This window comes from Sminthopsis crassicaudata, chromosome 6 (assembly GCF_048593235.1).
Source record: "Sminthopsis crassicaudata isolate SCR6 chromosome 6, ASM4859323v1, whole genome shotgun sequence".
Lineage (NCBI taxonomy): Eukaryota > Metazoa > Chordata > Mammalia > Dasyuromorphia > Dasyuridae > Sminthopsis > Sminthopsis crassicaudata.
The window spans coordinates 242,875,778-242,894,793 of record NC_133622.1 but is presented as its reverse complement, the minus strand read 5'-3'; the positions used below and the strand labels follow the sequence as shown (position 1 = coordinate 242,894,793).

Sequence of the window (19,016 nt, the reverse complement as noted above, 5' to 3'; positions counted from 1 at the left end):
TGATTCCTAATATTCCTTTGACACAAGAATGATTATCAAACTTTGCATCAGTTTGTGTTGGAAAAGCACAAGTGCTTTTCCAGGATTCAGAAGTCAGACTGGCAGGCCATGGCAATTGTAGCTGAGAGATAAGGCATGCTGGTTAAGATATCTCCAATCTAATCACTACCTACCAAAGTCCTTTTCTGCCTTATCAACTGATCTTCAACCAGAGAATGACAGAGGTCTTTTTTACTTTCCCAATAGAGACATCTTCCTTTCTAAAGTCCTTCTTAATGCATTTTTCACCTCCTTGTTCCTCAAGCTATAAATAAGGGGGTTCAACATGGGGATCACTGCTGTATAGAACACAGATACCACTTTATTGAGATCCAAGGAGAAGCTTGCACTGGGACGCACATAGATGAAGAAAAGGGTTCCATACATGATACTGACAGCAGTCAGATGGGAAGAGCAGGTAGAAAAGGCCTTAGACTTCCCATCAGCAGAGCGGATCCTCAGGATGGCCATGAGAATATAGACATAAGAGACAAGAATGGTTAGTCCACTTAAGACCCCAACAACCCCAGCCATGATGAAAAGGATTAATTTAATGATGTGGGTGTCTGCACACGCAAGGGAAAGTAAGGGTGAGATGTCACAGAAGAAATGATTGATGACATTCTGGCCACAAAAGGGCAACCAGAAAGTTAAGGCCATATGAGTAGTAGAGGCTAGAAGGCCCATGGCATAAGGCCCAACCACAAGCTGTATACAGACACTTTGGGACATAATAACTGTATATAGTAATGGGTTGCAGATTGCCATACACCGATCATATGCCATTGCAGCTAAAAGAAAGGACTCAGTGGTTACAAAGAGTACAAAGAACCACATCTGGGCTGCACAGCCCAGAAAAGAGATGATTTTCTTCTCCACAAAAAAGTCCACCAACATCTTGGGTGTAACAGTAGAAGAAGAGCAGATATCCACAAAGGATAAGTGACTGAGAAAAAAATACATGGGAGTGTGAAGTTGGGAGTCTATCCATATCAGAATGATCATGCCCAAGTTCCCAAAGACAGTGACAAGATAAAAAGACAGAAACATTAGAAAGAGGACAACTTGCTGTGGGAGATGATTTGTAAATCCCAAGAAAAGAAATTCAGTCACCATAGTTTGATTCTTAGTTTCCATTATGTGTTGTAATCTGCTAAGAGAAAGATAAAGAGCATCTCCATTAATAATTCTGCCTCCAGATTTCAATATAATTGACTTACCATATCTAGAATGCTCTATCTCTTCTTTTTCCCCTCTTAAAATGATGACAATGACTAGCATTTCTTTAGAGCTCTAAGGTTTTATCTTATTTGATTTTTGTAATAATTCTGGGAGGTAGTGCCAATTACCCCTTTACAGATAAAGAAACTGAGGCAAATTTAGTGGTTTTTCAGGGGTCACTCTATGAATGAGTGTTGGAAGAAGTGTTTCAACAAAGTTCATGAAGGCACAATTCCAATGTTATTTTATACTAGCAAGTTTTCCTGATGACTTCCACTTGTCAGTGCTCTCTCTCTCTCTCTCTCTTACTTTCTCTCTGTCTCTCTCACTTTCTCTCTCTCTCCCTCCCTCCCTCCCTCTCTCTCTCTCTCTCTCTCTCTCTCTCTCTCTCTCTCTCTCTCTCTCTCTCTCTGTGTGTGTTTGTCTCTCTCACTTTCTCTCTGTCTCTCTCACTTTCTCTCTCTCTCCCTCCCTCCCTCCCTCTCTCTCTCTCTCTCTCTCTCTCTCTCTCTCTCTCTCTCTCTCCCTCTCTCTCTCTCTCTCTCTCCCTCCCTCCCTCCCTCTCTCTTCTCTTCTCTTCTCTTCTCTTCTCTTCTCTTCTCTTCTCTTCTCTTCTCTTCTCTTCTCTTCTCTTCTCTTCTCTTCTCTTCTCTTCTCTTCTCTTCTCTCTCTCTCTCTCTCTCTCTCTCTCTCTCTCTCTCTCTCTCTCTCTCTCTTTCTCTCCCTCCCTCCCTCCCTCCCTCCCTCTCTCTATACTTCTTTGTCTCTGCTTCATACTATTTCTTTGTATTTTCTCATTTTCCTTTTTTCCCATTCCCTAGTGAAAGAAATTCTTTGAAGTTTTATCTTTTTGTTCATAGGATCTCACATTATTTTTTTTTACATGACACACCCATAATAATGTTTGATTAATGTTGATTGAATGAAATAACTTCCTGACTCATGCCTTCTGAAGTCTTCAGCTGGATCTTTTATATGCTTTCTTCATGTATTTTGAAAGGAGATAATTCAGGTAATGAGAAAAAATATTGATTTATAGCTGAGAAGAAAAAAAATCTGTTATCTAGATATATTGATTTCAGGGAATGTGCTTGCATATATGTGTATGTGTTTTCATTTTTGTATTTATTGCTTGTGTGGGTATGTGTTTATTATTTGTATATGTATGTGTGTGTATGAGTGTGGGTATGGTTTGTGTGTGTGTATTGTGTATGTATGTGGGATTGTGTGTTTGTGTTTGTGATTATATGATTTTGTATGTGTGTGTCTAATCTTTCTTGCTCTTGATCATTCAGGACCTTCATGTTGCATTTGAAAACACTGAAGTCCAAAGAAATGAACTGACATACTCATATTAAATGGTAGAGCTGGGATTAAAATTTTCCAGCTCCAAAATCTCATGCTCTATTGAGTAATAAACATGATTTGAACCCAGGTGTTCCTGATTCCAAACCCAGTACTAGGTCATACAGATGTGTTTGTGTATTCATGCATGAGTTTATGGGATTTTCAGCAGATATGTAACTGACTCTAATATTACCATTAAAATATGATGATTTTCACAGTAATGTTCTCAGAGTTCATCATTGTAATTCTCCCTTAGAAACAATGTTTTTGCCTACACAGGAGCATAGATCAAGAAGAAGAAGGAATTTCAGAGGCCATTTAGCCCAAACTTCTCATTTCATAGATGAGTAAACTGAGACTTCAAAGGGGGTAAATTTCCACAAATATCAAGCATAAGAAGTGTGATGTGCATCTAAGAGCTCTGATCCCAGAGTCACTACTCTTTACATGATACCAAATTGCCCAGAAATATCATGACATCTTCATGATGTTAATGCAATACTGCAATTACATTAATTCCTTTACAAAATAATAGCCTCATATAAGATGAGCATGAAAGTTCCTTGTCTTTGAAACCCATGATTTAGTTAAAGGTACCTTGCCTAGCAGAGAGAGTGCTGGATATGGACTCAGAATGATCAGAGTTGAAATCCTCTCACAAATTACCAACTTGATGTTCCTAAACAAGCTTTTTTAGCTCCTTGAATCTTGGTTTCCTGTGTTTTGTGGAGGCAATAAAGTCTATTCACTTACCTGCTTGGATTGTTGGGAGGATCAGATAAGATGGCACATGTAAAATATTTTGCCAGCTTTAAAGCATTCCATAAATATGAATTACACTTATCATCTCAGCCCATTATTTCATGTTGCAGAATCACAAGTAGTTGGTCTGAATTAATTAATTTTAAGAACTGTGGTATTGTTTTTTATTCAATTCTTAAAATCATTTTTAATGAGCCCCAGGGTAGTTTGTTAAATGCTATTTCTCTGTGGAATCCATTTCTTAGAGGGAAGTCTTCATTGGTTATTTCAAAATAAATCATAGAACATAAAGAAAACTATTTACAATTTAGAATATGTGCAGCAAGTTAATCCCACCTTCCCATGGGGCTAAATATCATAGCTTCTGTTTATCACATACAAAAGGTCGATTCTATTTTGTCTGAACAAATCATAAAATTCTCTAATTGCCTTAAAAAAGAATAAGTACTTGTATACTCTGTAGTGATCTACTATAAAAGTTGGAGGTGACTTCTTTGATCAGAAATTAGCTTTCTAATAAATCCAAATCTTTGAAGTTTTTATATCTGTAGGTGAGGAATTAAAATAATCTTCATAGTGTTTGAGTCTAATATTAGTCCATAGATAGATGTTGATTGACAGAAAAAGGTCCCTGGGAAAATCCATGTTTAGAAGCATGGTACTTAGAGATACAAGGTAATTGGAGGTCATCAATACCCTTGGTCGGGAAAGTGAGACAAAGAAAGGAGAGCCTACCTTCCATAATGATAGCTCCCAATGGAGAATACAGACTCCAAACAATATTATATTTACTGACTTTAATATTGCATGTAAAATCAATATGGAAATCCAACAGAACTCGCATCAATTACAGTGGTCGATGTTCATACCATGCTTCCCAAGTCTAACATCAAATCCTTCCTGTCTCTTAACAATTGATAAAGTGTTTAATAGGAATAAAACCATATGATTATGGTTGGAAGAGAAATTGGGCACCTTTTAGTCCATTTTAGAGAGGATGAAACTGATCCTCACAGAAGTAAAGTGACTTGTCCAAGATTACATGGATACAGTAGCAGAGCTGATGGGCCATGTTATTTGTGAGGGAGTGTGTTTGGAAATTCAGTGGGAAGTACTTGTTATTTAGTGTTGTCTTTTTCTTTTGTTATTGGTTCCTTAATAGAATAGTATTATGGGCCAGAACTCTGAACTTGAAACAAAGGATTCTTACAAAGTACTAAGTTCACAGTAGCTCAAAATACAATATCTCACAATTCTGTGGCATTTCACAAAGCAATTTCACTGTAACATTATAGCTTATTCTGTGATATATCATACTACCATCCTTCTAAGAGAGTTTTAGGCATTAAAATCCTTGTTTTTAAAGTGACTAAACTGGGGGCAGCTAGGTGGCGCAGTGGATAGAGCACCAGCCCTGAATTCAGGAAGACCCGAGTTCAAATTTGGAATCAGACACTTAACAATCCCTAGCTGTGTGACCCTGGGCAAGTCACTTAACCCCAGCCTCAGGGGAAAAAAATAAATAAAGTGACTAAACTAAAGATTAAAGGGAGACCTCTGGGAATGAGGGGGGAGCCAAGGTGGCAAAGTACTACATCTAAGTTTTCCCAACATTCTCCTCAAAACTTTAAAATTTACACTTTCTTTCCATTATATTGAGGCAACTATTGTCTCTAGACAATATGTAAACTGGAGACCACGTTATATAAAAACTGATTGAATAAAATAGGAATTTTCAGCCTAGAATCACACAAGACAGGGTCAGTGTGCTAAAGTCTTTAAAGGGCTCTCATATATTAGAAGGATGACATTTGTTTTGTTTGACCTAGAAAATAGTTCTAATAGTAATCGGGGAAGTTGTAAAGGAAAAAAAAATCATGGTTACTATCAGAAAAATGCCAGAAAATAAACTCTCCCAAACTGGAAATGTCTATATTGGGGAGCAGAGATTCCCCTTTCTTTAGGGTCTTCAAGTAGGGACTAGATAAACAACAACTCATTTTATAGGAAAAGTTTTTTTCTGGTATGGATTAGACTAGCTGACTATTTAGATCCCATGTAATGTGAGATTTTAATAATTCTCACAGAATTATTTAATAGATAATAATTTTTAATAATTCTGTGAGAGAGAATATATATATATATTTACTTTTTTATTAATAAGAAGCATGAATGATTTCAAGAATACTTGAGAATATTTTTCAAATAATATTTGCTATATTGAAGATGCTGTAACCTTAGGACTAAACAAGCAGACTTTGAGAGTTCCTGTGGCCCCTGAATTTATCACCCTGTAACCAATTCAATAATAAATTTATTCCCAAATGACTTCCCTGGTCTGGAGAGTTCCCTGAACTTATACTTGAAGGCTTGAAATACAGGCCAATAAGTTCAATTAAACTGAGAATGATACTTATAATGACTTAGTCACAAATTGAATCCTACCCAGGAGATAATAAATTTTTTTTCTGTGCTATTCAGTGTGTTAATCAGTGACAAAGTAAAAAATATTTATCAAATTTCCAATGACACAAAGCTAGAGATATAGCTAAGTGATTGGCTAGAAAAGGTGTGATTCCAAAAGATCTAGTTAGGCTACAGAGCATTAGTTTATGTCTAAGAAGTTGGAATTTATTTGGAATAGCTATAACTTCTTATAAATGGGTCTAAAATAATAAACTTCATGAGTAAAAGATAGGAAAGGGAGGCTAAATATAGTATCAATATGATATACACATATATTATATATATTTGTATATTTTAGACAGATTAAAAATCAATGATTCATTAAGGCAATATGACATTTAAAATGCTAATGGAATACTTGGCTACATTGAGAAATCTATTTTTAATACTAAAGGAATGGGGAAATGATAGTTGTACTCTCCTCTGTCCTGGTCAAAATGTATTTGGAACGTTGTGTTCAGTTCTATGCATACTAATTTATGAAGGCCACAAAAGGGTTGAGAACATTTCTAGGATAATGCTGAAAAGTCTGAGATTCTGCCAAGTGATAATTGATGAAAGGAAATGAGGATGTTTAACCTAAGAAGAAAATGGTCAAATTTGGTTTCTTCCTTAAAGGGATATTTTGCAGAATATGGGTTATCCTTCATTTGATTGGTCCCAGAGGTCAGAGGAAAAAACAATGAATGAAAGTTGGAGAAGATTTAGAAAAAGTTCCTTACAATTTGAGATATCCCAAAGTAAAATTCGCTGCCTCCAGAAAGAATGGGTTTCTTCTGACTAGAGGTCTTTAAATTTGCTTGAGGAACAATCTATTGATTTTTATAACAGAGGGAATCCTTGTTCAGGTACAAATTGGACTTGAGGTTTATTGTGCTATTATTTAGAGTCATTTATATAATCTTAGAATTATCAGGGTTTATGAGATCACATAATCCCATAATTACAGAATAGAATTTGTGATTTTAGAGGCCATTATAAGTGGTCTCTACCTTTTGCTTAAAGACTTCCAGGGAGGGAGAATCACTATCACCAAAAATTCTCATTATCTGAAAGTTTTTTTACCTAATAGTAAGGGTAATTCATTTCATTTACTACAGAAAAACAGCAGGAATGATTATGCTCCTTTTACAGTTCCAGAATAAAAAAACAAAACAACAAATCACCACCAATAATAAAAAATGCAATTGTCTTCTTCTATAATCTTACCAAAGACTTCTATCAGCAGTTTAATAGTAGATCAATCTACAAATGATGATTGTAAGAATTGTGCTGAGGATATAGTCAATATTAGTAAAGGTTCTATCAGAATGATAGTAAAATAATTGCAACAGTTTTGTCAAAGGATAGCTATATTCATTCAAAAAAACTTAAAATAGCTCTCTCTCTCTCATATATTTATAGTCTATCTTCCTATATATTATACACAGAGACACATATACATACACATTTTTCCATTGTTAAATTGGTTTTGGTAACTTTAATAAAGCTAAGGAATAAGTCAACTTTAGTGTGTGAAAAATTTCAGAGAAAAATATTTTTATATTTTAATGGATTTTTCTTTTGAAAAAATGAATAATTTGAGTATAATAACTCTGTCTCCATCTCTGTGCTTCTCCATCTTTGTATATCTGTGTCTGAATCTTAGAATAATGTAGAAAGCATCAATGAAAAAATGATTATTTTTGGTCACCTGAATTTTAATGCCTCCCAAAATTATACAAAGTGGTGTAAGAATTACAGAAATGTTAGTTATTATAATTAACAAAAATAGTTTTATTATTATCTTCCTATCCTACATTTGGGACAGATAGGTGACACAGGTGGATAGAGAGCTGGGTTTGGAGTTAAAAAGACTCATATTCTAAAGTCCAAATCTAGTCTCAGCTACATACTAGCTGTGTGAACCTGTGTCCGTCATTTAACCCTGCTTACCTAAACTTATTCATCTATAAAAATGAACTGGAGAACGAAATGGCAAGCTACTCCAAGAAAATCTCAAATAGGATCACAAAGAGTCAGAAATGACTTAAAAATGACCAAACAATAAAATAAAAGCCTACATTTCCTCATGTAGGCAATAATAATATTATATTAACTTCACAGGATAGAAAATTCTAAGATTCAATGAAATAGTATATTAAGAGATTTCTAGAATGAATTCAGAATATAATGTTTTCACATTTTCAGTAGTATTTTATTTTTCCAAATACAGGTAAAATAGTTTTCAATTTTCATTTTGTAAGACTTTGTGTTTCAAATTTTTCTCTTCCTCCTTTATTTCCCTCCTTCCAAGACAGCAAATAATGTAATATAGATTAAATATGTGTAATTTTTAAACACATTTTCATATTTGTTTTGTTGTTCAAGAAAGATCAAGCTAAAAGTAGAAAAAATGTGAAAGGAAAAAAAAAGTGAAAATACTATGTGTTGATCCATATGCTCCATAGTTCTCTCTTTGGATATGGATGGCTTTTTTCATTCCAAGTCTAATGTAATTTCCTTGGATCATCACATTGTTGAGAAGAGCCAAGTCCATCAGTTATTCATCACATACTTTTGTTATTGTGTACAATGTTCTCTTGAGTCTGCTTGCTTCATTTAGCATCAGTCAGTGCGTTTAAATCTTTCCAGGCTTTTCTGAGATCAGTCTGCTCATCATTTCTTATAGAACAATAATATTCTATTACATTCATGTGCCATAACTTATTCAGCCATTCCCCAGCTGATAGACATCCACTCAATTGTAGTTCTTTGCCACTAAAAAAGGGCTTTTACAAACATTTCTGCACATGTAGGTCCTTTTCCCTCTTTTATCATGCCTTTAGAATACAGACCCAGTAGTGACCCTGGTGGATCAAAGGGTAGGCACAATTTCAGTCCCGTGGGCAACATTACAAATTGCTCTTCAGAATGGTTGGAATCATTTCACAACTTTATCAACAATTCAGTGCAATGTTTAGTGTCCCAGTTTTCCCACATCCCCTCTAACACTTATCATTAAGGGATTATAATTATTAAGAAAAAATTCTCCACAGAAAATCATTTACCACAGTAATGACTCCCACTTGTATTGCATTTTAGGGTTTACAATATTCTTTCTTCACAATAACATTGTGCAATATGTAATGCAAGTGGCCTCGTTTTATACACATATGTCCATATATATATATATATATATATATATGTTTTTAACCACCGAGTTTCTGCAAGCTCCTGATTACTCAACTATGAAATATTATTCATGAGATTCTGTTTCAAAAATTGAGAATGTGAAAAAAAAAGTTTGATATGTTGAATTTGGAAACAAAAAACCTGAGGTCTAATATCAGCTAAGATACATGCCATATGTGACTATGAGTAAACCACCATCATTTCCTCATCAGCAAGTTGAGAATTTGAACAAGATGATTTGTAAGGTCCCTTCCAGCTCTGAACATAGGAACCCATAAATCTGACTCAAGCTTTCCCTCTTCTGTATTCTATCCCTAACACCAGCCCAATAGTTTTACTCCAATGGAAGGAAGAATAATCAAGTCTGTCACTACTGGATTCAACGATAACGTATATAAGGAATTCTAGAAGCCAGGAAGCATTTTCTAGAAAAAAAAAAAACGTTTTATGACTTGCTTTTTTTTTTTTCTGGAAAGACATAACTTAGAGTAGTAGAAACTTCTCTGAAACATCCTCCCTTCAGGACTGGCACAAGTCACAATCCCCCTCATTAAATATGGTGATAATATTACTGCCTTTCAAAAGCCTTTTGTGAACCCTGGAAGAACTGTTATGATGAATCTTTAGAGATCTAGAGATCCATTGGTTTGATCATCCTACAAAGGACACAATAAGGAAAGGCAAGAGACTATATAATTGAATGAAAATACTTAGCATTCACATTCATTTGAATCTCTATAGACTTGTTTAGAGTGTGAAGATAGCACAAGTTCTTTAATTAGTTTTTCTCTTAGTATAACTCCCAAGAAAGGCTTAACTTGAGGGATATAGGCTCCCCAAGAAACCGATGATGCAACAGTTATGATTCTTGGGATGAATGGGATCCTTCTTTACAGGGAAGTTTCACTATGGAACAGATCCAGAATAAAAACAGAAGGACTGCTGGGAAATAATGCCACCTCCATGTGCAGAGAGGGCTGGGGGGTGAGGGATGAGTGGTGAGATCCAGAATGCTGAGAAGTGGAAAACTGGTGCTTCCATTTTTTATTGTAATTCCTCTTTTTTAATTCCAAAGAGAAAAAAAGACCCGAGAAAATGTAAGTCTAGCCATTTTTAATTCTCTTTTCTCCTTTTACTTTTTAAGAGAGCCAAAGATATTAAGGGGTAGGGGAATGGGAGTTTGGAGTTCAGAAATTAAATTGTTGAATTTGAAAACTAGAAACAATATGATGCATCATACAGTTAACTTCTCTCACTTGTAAAAATATTGAAGCAGGATCTCAAGGTGATGGAATAACTTTCCTAGGCTCACATTGCAAAGGCAGAATGAGAACCTCACTCTCCTGGTTATTGAGAAATTTCCCCCCCCCCCCGCAATAAGACTAATTAAAATAATTATCTTAACTTGGAATTTCTTGGATGGCTGTCTTTTGTCTTTTTTTGATTTTTGGTTTCTCCAGCTCTCAACTCAGTGCCTGGCACATAATAGGGAATTAATAAATGCCAATTGACCAACTCAATTTAGTGATATTTGACTCCTTTTTTGTAATATATTAATTGATTTTTCAACCATTCTAGGTAAGTTCTATTTTAGTGTCTTTAAATAACTAGGTAAATTGAGAGTTTTGAAGGCCTAAAAGCCCATGGTTTAAAGCCATGTACAACAAACTATTTATTTGTGAGAAAGAAAGTAGAAAGTGGTAATTGACAAGGTAATCCTTCCAAAGTAAGGCAGCCAAATGAAGAAAAATGGACCATATGCAGGGAGGTATTACTGTTTTATCGTTTTCTATTTTAATAAGTATCAATTGTAACACTATATGTATGGTGAATATTATCAAAGAAAAAACTTTAACTCCTGACTCATTTCTTTTCTTGCCCTCAATGAGCTCAATCCCTTAAGAATAAAGGCAAAGGGAATTCCATTTAGTGAAGATAAATATTGAAGATCCCAATATGAGTTCTAAACTTGCTCTGCACAAAGACCCATCATGTTGAAAGGAAGCAAGCAAGCATTTCTAAAGCACCTACTACATTCCAGGCATTATGCTAAGCTCTTTACAACTATTATCTCATTTGATCTTTACAACAAACTTACAAGGTATTTGTTATTTTCATTCCTATTTTGTAGTTGAAGAACAGGAGGCTGAGAAGTTAAATGGCTTGCCTGGACTTACACACCTGTTAAACAAAATTTAAAGTCAGATTTTCCTGATTTCAGATACCGATATGGCTGTTGTGTGTCCTTCATTCTCCATGAGAACCATGACATCAGAGAAGTGATACTGTAATATGCAAGTGAATTGGATTTAAATGAGGGAGGGTTGTACAAGACAATCTGCTTTATTTTCCCCTCTTGAGCTATCTGAGCCCAGTGGCCAGATATAGATCAGGACAACTGGAGACTGGAGATGGCCACATGATACCTAACTACTTAACTAGAATGTTAAATCTGGAATCAGGAAGGCCTTAATTAAAATCAGCCTCAGATACTTACTAAATATGTGACTCTGGATGAGGCACTTAATTTCTGACTGCTTCAGTTTCCTTATTTGTAAAATGAAGATAATAGAGATACTTGCAACGGGCTTTTGCAAACCTTAAAGTACAAAATAAGTTAGGTTTCATGATGATGAAAAAATGAGGATGAGATTGGTAGTTTGTATTTTAGAGAGCTAAGCTTCACAAAGATATACACATTCATACACAAGGCTAAAAAAAACCCAGGAAAGATGTATATACATACATGTAGGGTTCAAAATATTTCAAGAAAATTGCAATAATATTGTTGATATTCTCCCACCATACTGAGGATTCTGTATTGTAAAGCAGTTATTTCTGTCTACTTGACATGACATAATATACTCTCTTCCCTTCTTGCCCTTACTGCATACAAACCCAGAAAGTAAAGGAATTACAATTGGAAAACCTGTTAAATCATTCTGTAGGGACTCAATATATAATTTTGGATAAATCCTTTTTTTCTTTCAGCCTCAATTTCCTTACTTGTAAAATGGGAGTAATAATAGCACCTACCTCATAAGTAATTGTGAAGCTCAAATAGTGTAAGAGAAGCAAAAAAGTATTGCATACATGCTATACTACATACATGCTAGCTATTCATAATCATATATCCAAAAAATTTTATGTTGATTTAGACTTGGAAGATCATCTTGTCCAACCCACTCATTTTACAGATAAGAAAAACTGGGGATGAAGAAGATTATGAAGGGGACAAGAAGGCTTCAGTTATTCTAAAGATGCTAGCTGAAAGGGACCTTAGAGACCATCTAGTCCAACTCCATCAATTTACAGATGAAGAAACCAAGACCAAAATATGTCAAGTGAATTGCCCAAATCTGGACAGGTAGAACATAGCAAAGGTATATTTTAAATCTGGTGCTTTAATTCTTAATCCAGCAGTTTTTCCAAATGACTTTATGATGTAGGTACTACAGGTATGATTACCTCCAAGTTGGAGATAAAGGACCCAAGGTTCAAGGATTTCAAATGATTTGTCCATTATTACATTGTTAGAAAGGGAAATGGGATAGATTCAAATCTTTTTGATTCCAAGTTCAGATATCTAGCCATTGTAATCCACTGCCTGAATCCCATTCCTTAACTGCCATCCTGATTTTGTTTCTGAGAAAGGATTGAGAGAGGGGATATTTATGATTATTATGATTATTTTGAGTTTACAAAGAAAATTAGGGGCAAAAGAGTGTATATATATATATATACATATATGTATATGTGATATATATATATGTTTTTGTATAAATGAATAACTTCAAAGAAGGTATAGCTACTAAAACACAGCAATACATAGCTGAGAGATAAGAGGTTCTGTTTATACTTTATTTAATTATTTTGGCTGATCAATAACTTGAAATTTGGTAAGACACTCAATTTTGATTGCAGTTATCAGCACAAAAATGTTGATGGATCATTTCTTAGGGTCCCTAAGGAACCATTTTAGGTGATGATAATCTTTCTGTACTTTGTTATGGTCAAACCATATCTAGAATATTTCATTTATATGTGGTGATCACATTTGGGGATAAACATTAATGATCTTTAGATCAACTAAGGATAGGATGAACAGATCATGCTTTATGGATATTGGCTGAAGGACTTGGAGATGTTTAGCTTAGAAAAAATATTTAGGGGAAGATGAAATTTAAAATGAGCAAATATCTGATGACTATTATGTTGAAGAGGGATAAGAGCTTCTTTGTTTTGTCCTCGATGGCAGAGCTAAGATGATTTGGGGGGGGAGTTGCAAAAAAAAAAAAGTAATTTTAGGCTTTATATGAGAAAACATTTCTTAAAAATGCAACCTGTCTAAATGCTTAATGGGAAACTTTAGGAAATAGTGAGTTTCCCTTTCTTTGGAAGTCTTGAAATAAAAACTTGAACTTATCAGGTAGTTCATGAAAGTGAGCTTTGTTTAAATATCATTGGGACAAGATAGCTTTAGCATTTGTTCCACTTCAGAATATGTTGTAATTATTCAATATTTTGGAAAACTGTGATTTCTGCAAAATAGCTATTCTCACTTGCATAAACTACTATTTATCTAAAACTTCAAAGATTTTCTTTGAGAGCTACTAGTGGTCAAGAATGACTCATCTTGGGTAAACCTTATGATGAGTGTCTCTCCAGCCAGTACAGCTAATTCCTGGGTGATAGTATGTTTTTGAATTTCTACCTAAAGCCTCCAATTTGGTGGGACCTGTTTGCTCTTGGTCCCCTCTCTTCCAGCCTTGGATTCACCTCCACATGGTAAGGTTTTGAAGGAAGATGTTGATGAGGAATTAATGATTTCCATCAAAAAACTGTAGCAATAACAATAACTGATATAGATAAAATGTTTTCAAGTTTGCAAAGGGTTTTACATATATTATGCCTTACAAAAACGCCATGAGAAAGATATTCTTATTATCATTCCCATTTTACAAATGAGAAAACTGTGGTTTGCCATATTCAAGTAACTTGTAGACAAATCACAAATAAGATTTGAACTTGGGTTTTTTTGATACCAAGTCATATACAATCAAAATTCTCCCTCTGGAGACAGGGTCTATGTATTTTCTATTTTTCTGCATTCCAGAGTTAGCACCATGCTTTATGTATGGTAGGCACTTAATAATTTTAAAGGAATTAAATTTGAATTGATTTAGATAAATGAGTGACTTCTCCTCAATAGAAGTATTATAGTATGATTAAATATTTTTATAATTTTGAATTTTTTATATCAATTTTTATAATTTTAAAAATTATTCTTGGACAGTTTTTCTATTATTTATTCATGTTGAGGTTTTAATGATGCTCTTTTTGCTTTTGTTTTTATAACTGTAGTCATCAGGCTTATTTTCTTGCAAAAATATATTGTATAGGAATATGAATGTGTGTAGAATGTGTGTATATGGATATGTGGTTCATCATAATCTTGTTAATACTTTCCCATGGTCTTTGATGCTTCCAAATACTTTTATACCCAAGTAAAACTCTTATAATGAGTTTATCTCTTTTGGTCTAAAGAAAGAAGGTGTTCTATCAGTGGTCATTCACATTAATGACAATGAGCAAAATCATTTTGGAAAAATCACAATTATTTTTCATGGAATTAAAGTGATTGCTGCTCTTAATGTATATTGCAGGGACAATATCTACAGTCATTTTAATTATAGATTAGAACATATTGGGATGTGAGAAGATAACTGAGAACTTGCAATATAAGTTTTGGGATCTAAAAATGTAGGGTGCTTTACAAAACCTAATGATTAACACAGCAGGAATATGCATAAGCACTTATTTGATAATTTTAAGGAGAAATAAGATTGTACTTTAATATATTACAGGGAAGTCTTAGGGTATGGAGTTAGTATATCTCTCCACCAATTCATAGTATTTTTTTCCCTACAACTCAATCTTTTTTTAACTTATGATTATTTTATTATTTTTGTAATCTAATTTTTACACTATTTTATTTTTCCAAATACATACAAAGATATTTTTAACATTCACCTTAACAAAACCTTGTTTTCCAATATTTTTTCTCCCTTTCTGCCATTCTCTCCTTTTCTCAAGATAGCAAAAATCCCATATAGATTAAACATGTTCAGTTCTTCTAAACATATTTCCATATGTATCATGTTGCACAAGAAAAATCAGATGAAAAGAGAAAAAAATGAGAAATAAAAATTAAGTAAATCAACAAAAACAATAACAAAAAAGTGAAATAGTATACTTTGATCCACATTCAGTTTCTATACTTCTCTCTGGATATGAATTGCTCTTTCAAAGTCTTTTGGAACTGGCTTAAATTGCATCATTGTTGTAAAGAGCCAAGTCCATCACAATTGATCCTTACAAAATCTTGTTCAACTCAAAATCCTAAAAAGCAATTAAGGCCATCTAATCCTAGCTCTTCATTTGAGAGATGAGCAAACTGAGTTTCAGAAGCAGTATTTGAATCAGATCTTGTAGCTCCAGAGCTCAATGATCTCTGCATGGTGCTCTATCATGTGCTTCAATAGGTTGTTATAAGGTTCAAATGGAATTATTATGTAAAATGCTTTGTAAACTTTAAAGTGCTATACAAACATTTGTCAATGACATTTTGTGTCAGTCATTATCTTTTCCTGTCCCAGCAGAAATCAATCCAAGTAAATGGCCAATGAAAACTACACCAGAGTCACTGAATTCATTTTCCTCGGCTTGGAATATTATCCCCAGTTTCAAGTCATCCTGTTTGTACTCTTTCTGTTTTTCTATCTCTTTACTATGACAGGCAACCTGGGAATGATCATCTTAATTCGTATTGATGCCCGCCTTCACAGCCCTATGTATTTTTTCCTCAGCCACTTATCATTTGTGGACATCAGTTTTTCTTCTGTGGTAGGCCCTAAGATGTTGAGAGACTTCTTTGAAGAGAGAAAGACTATCTCATTCTTGGGCTGCGCCTTGCAGCAATGGTTCTTTGGGTTTTTTGTGGCCACTGAGTGCTTTCTCTTGGCATCCATGGCCTATGACCGCTATGTGGCGATCTGTAACCCTCTCCTTTACTCTGTGGCCATGTCCCAGAGACTCTGCATCCAGCTGGTGGTTGGTCCCTATACTGTTGGATTCATGAACACCATGACACACACTACAGCTACTTTCCGTCTTCCCTTCTGTGGCCCTAATGTCATCAACCACTTCTTCTGTGACATATCTCCTCTGCTGTCCCTTGTATGTGCTGATACCAGCCTTAATAAATTGTTAGTTTTCATTGTCGCTGGAGCCGTTGGAGTATTCAGTGGTCTGACAATCCTTGTTTCCTATATCTACATTCTCACGGCCATCCTCAGGATCCGGTCTGCCGAAGGGAGACGGAAAGCCTTCTCTACCTGTTCTTCCCACCTTACTGCTGTCGCCATCTTGTATGGGACCCTCTTTTTCATCTATGTGCGACCTGGTGCAATTTTCTCTCTAGATCTTAACAAAGTTGTCTCTGTGTTTTATACTGCAGTGATCCCCATGTTGAATCCCCTCATCTATAGCCTGAGGAACAAGGAAGTCAAAGATGCCTTCCACAGAACACTTGCTAAAAGAAAGTTTTGTATCAGCAATTAAATTCTTCTCCAGGAAAGGAAATGGAATAAATTCCTTATCAACTTGCCTGAGTTCCATTAAATTGCACATTTCCAGCATTCTAGAATTTTCATTTGTAGGTTTTGTATGCTTCTTCTTTCCATGGAAAATAATTTAATAGAAACACATTATTCTATCAAGCAGTTTATTTACTCTATCTAATCATGTCTTCAGCATATACTTTCTTTTCCTTTGGAGGAATTCATTTTGTTGGAACAATTTTTTCTTCAGATACACATATTTATTCACATACACAAACAGACATCCCACATAAAAATACCAGTGATAACTATTGCTGTTCTTGGTTATCCAAAAAGATTTTAATAATACCTTATTGACATTGGGCTCCCCAAATGTAGTATTTGGTCTATAAATGGGAAACATCCTCCTAGGAAAATCTGGAAAATATGGGATTTCATAGATCTTTTATATATTTGAAAAAATCTGTCACTTACAACCATTGGGTAGTTGACCAATTCCTACTTTGAGCTGTAGGATACTATTGTGGCTCTGAGAAAGCCCACAAGTTTCCATGTACAGCACAATTGATTACCTAAAGTAATTGCTTATTTTAACCATGTTTTTGAAAATGGTTTGTTTCTAAGTTATTTTAGGGACCTTAAATTTTCTTACCAAAATCCCAGGAATATAGGGAGAGAAGCAGAAGCCTCCATGTTTATAGATAAGTCAATAAGAGATAAGAGATAAGAGATCTCTGGGTTCCTGAGCTCCTCTTGCTTGGGTTGCCTACAATATTCCTTAGGATCAGTTCTAGCCATTTTATCTTCCTCACTGGCTTTCTTCCTTAAAAGTAAGCATTTCCTATGGCTCTCTCAGTAGCTAATTTAACCTACTTTTATATCTTTAACTTACCACACCTATGGACATCAAATCCATTTCTCCCATTTAACTTCCTCCCTATCCCCTGCCTAAATTATCAACTGATACATTTAATTGCTTGTCAGTGTTTCCTTAGGGCCTAATAGCACCTCCCAAAATTCTACAAGACTTGAGACTACTTCCCAAATGCATCTTATATTTGCCCTCCTTTCCACTACTGTCTTTAGTACCCTAAACTCGTTCAAATTCTGACATTTTACTTTGAGTAAGTCATTTAATCTATCAGTCTCAGTTTTCTTATCTGTAAAGTGGGGAGAATAATCCATGTTCTATCTGTCTTACAGGGTTGTTGTAAGAAAATAATTTTATGCAGAGTTAAATGAAGAATGTTGGAGTTAGATGGATTTGGAGTTTATATCATATCTCTGATCTCTTCAGTTGTGTGATGCAAGACAAATCACTTAATTTCTCTGACATTTGCATAATGGAGATAATACAACTATTACTTACCATCCAGTTATATACTCTAAAGTTCCTATAAATCAATGATTGAATCAATCTATCTTCCCATCCATCACTGACCTTTTCCAGTTCTATTAATACTTTGCTATCCCTTCCAGTTAAAATTTTGGCTATTCATTAAGATTCAGTCTAAATGAAATCTCCTGTAGAAAATCAAGCCAGTGCTCTATCTTTCCCAGAACTAAGCCAACATGACAGTTTCCAATCATTTCCAAAGCACAGGGCCTAGCTGTGGGTCTTCCTCTTCCTTTAACTGAAACATGGATTTTACATTTGGGCCCTAAGTTATGATGGGAGAGCTTTTAATCTTAATATATTTCTGGAATCAGGATATCATGGCTTCTTCCCATTCCTTCCAAACCTCATACTTTTCAACTCTAGATCACCTTTAAGTGCATTTATTCTTAAGGGAAAGGACCATATTGATCCTTTATAGTCCCAGAGATTCTTAATGTGACTGACACATAGTAAGAACTTAATAAATGTTTTTTTATTCTTGCTCCCTTGAAAGACGGAATCTTTTTCTCCAGATCTTTAAAAAATTTATTCTTTTCTTTTGAAAATTAAAAAAATACAAAATGTGAAAAGAAAAAAATACAAAAAAAATAAACATTGCCAAATAAAAAAGCAGAACATAGGAGAATATTTAATCTAAAACAATAAATTTCCATTTCAAGAACACCTATATAATAAATACTATGCATATATATATATACTCTTATGTACATATGTATATATATATATATGTAATCATACACATACTCACATATGTGTATATATATTCATACATACATGTAGATATTTAAAAATATACAGATATATGATCATATACATATTTGTAAGACCATCCTATGCTTAATTCTTCTTGTCATCTATTTCTGTGAAGGTAGAAAACATCTCCCTTCATAATTCCAAGTTTTTCCAAGTTTTTCTAGCTCATCATTCATTTCCTGCACTGCAGCAATATTCCAACCCAATCACATCTCATTTGAGAGATTGTCTAT

At 34.4% G+C, this 19,016-nt stretch overlaps 2 protein-coding genes across 2 annotated transcripts; one reads left to right on the top strand and one right to left on the bottom strand.

The window, feature by feature from the left end:
• Positions 1 to 231: 231 nt before the first annotated feature.
• On the bottom strand, positions 232 to 1,176 carry LOC141546956 (olfactory receptor 5G3-like). The gene has a single exon (XM_074275161.1). The coding sequence runs from the start codon at positions 1,174 to 1,176 to the stop codon at positions 232 to 234; it is 945 nt and encodes a 314-aa protein (XP_074131262.1).
• Positions 1,177 to 15,687: 14,511 nt separating this feature from the next.
• Positions 15,688 to 16,632, top strand: LOC141546866 (olfactory receptor 5G9-like). Its single transcript, XM_074275009.1, has one exon. It carries the CDS (start codon positions 15,688 to 15,690, stop codon positions 16,630 to 16,632), a length of 945 nt encoding a protein of 314 aa, XP_074131110.1.
• Positions 16,633 to 19,016: the final 2,384 nt, after the last annotated feature.

Coding starts and splice junctions, on each gene's coding strand:
- LOC141546956 (XM_074275161.1), bottom strand. CDS start 1,176: ATGGAAACTAAGAATCAAACTATGGTGACTGAATTTCTTTTCTTGGGA.
- LOC141546866 (XM_074275009.1), top strand. CDS start 15,688: ATGGCCAATGAAAACTACACCAGAGTCACTGAATTCATTTTCCTCGGC.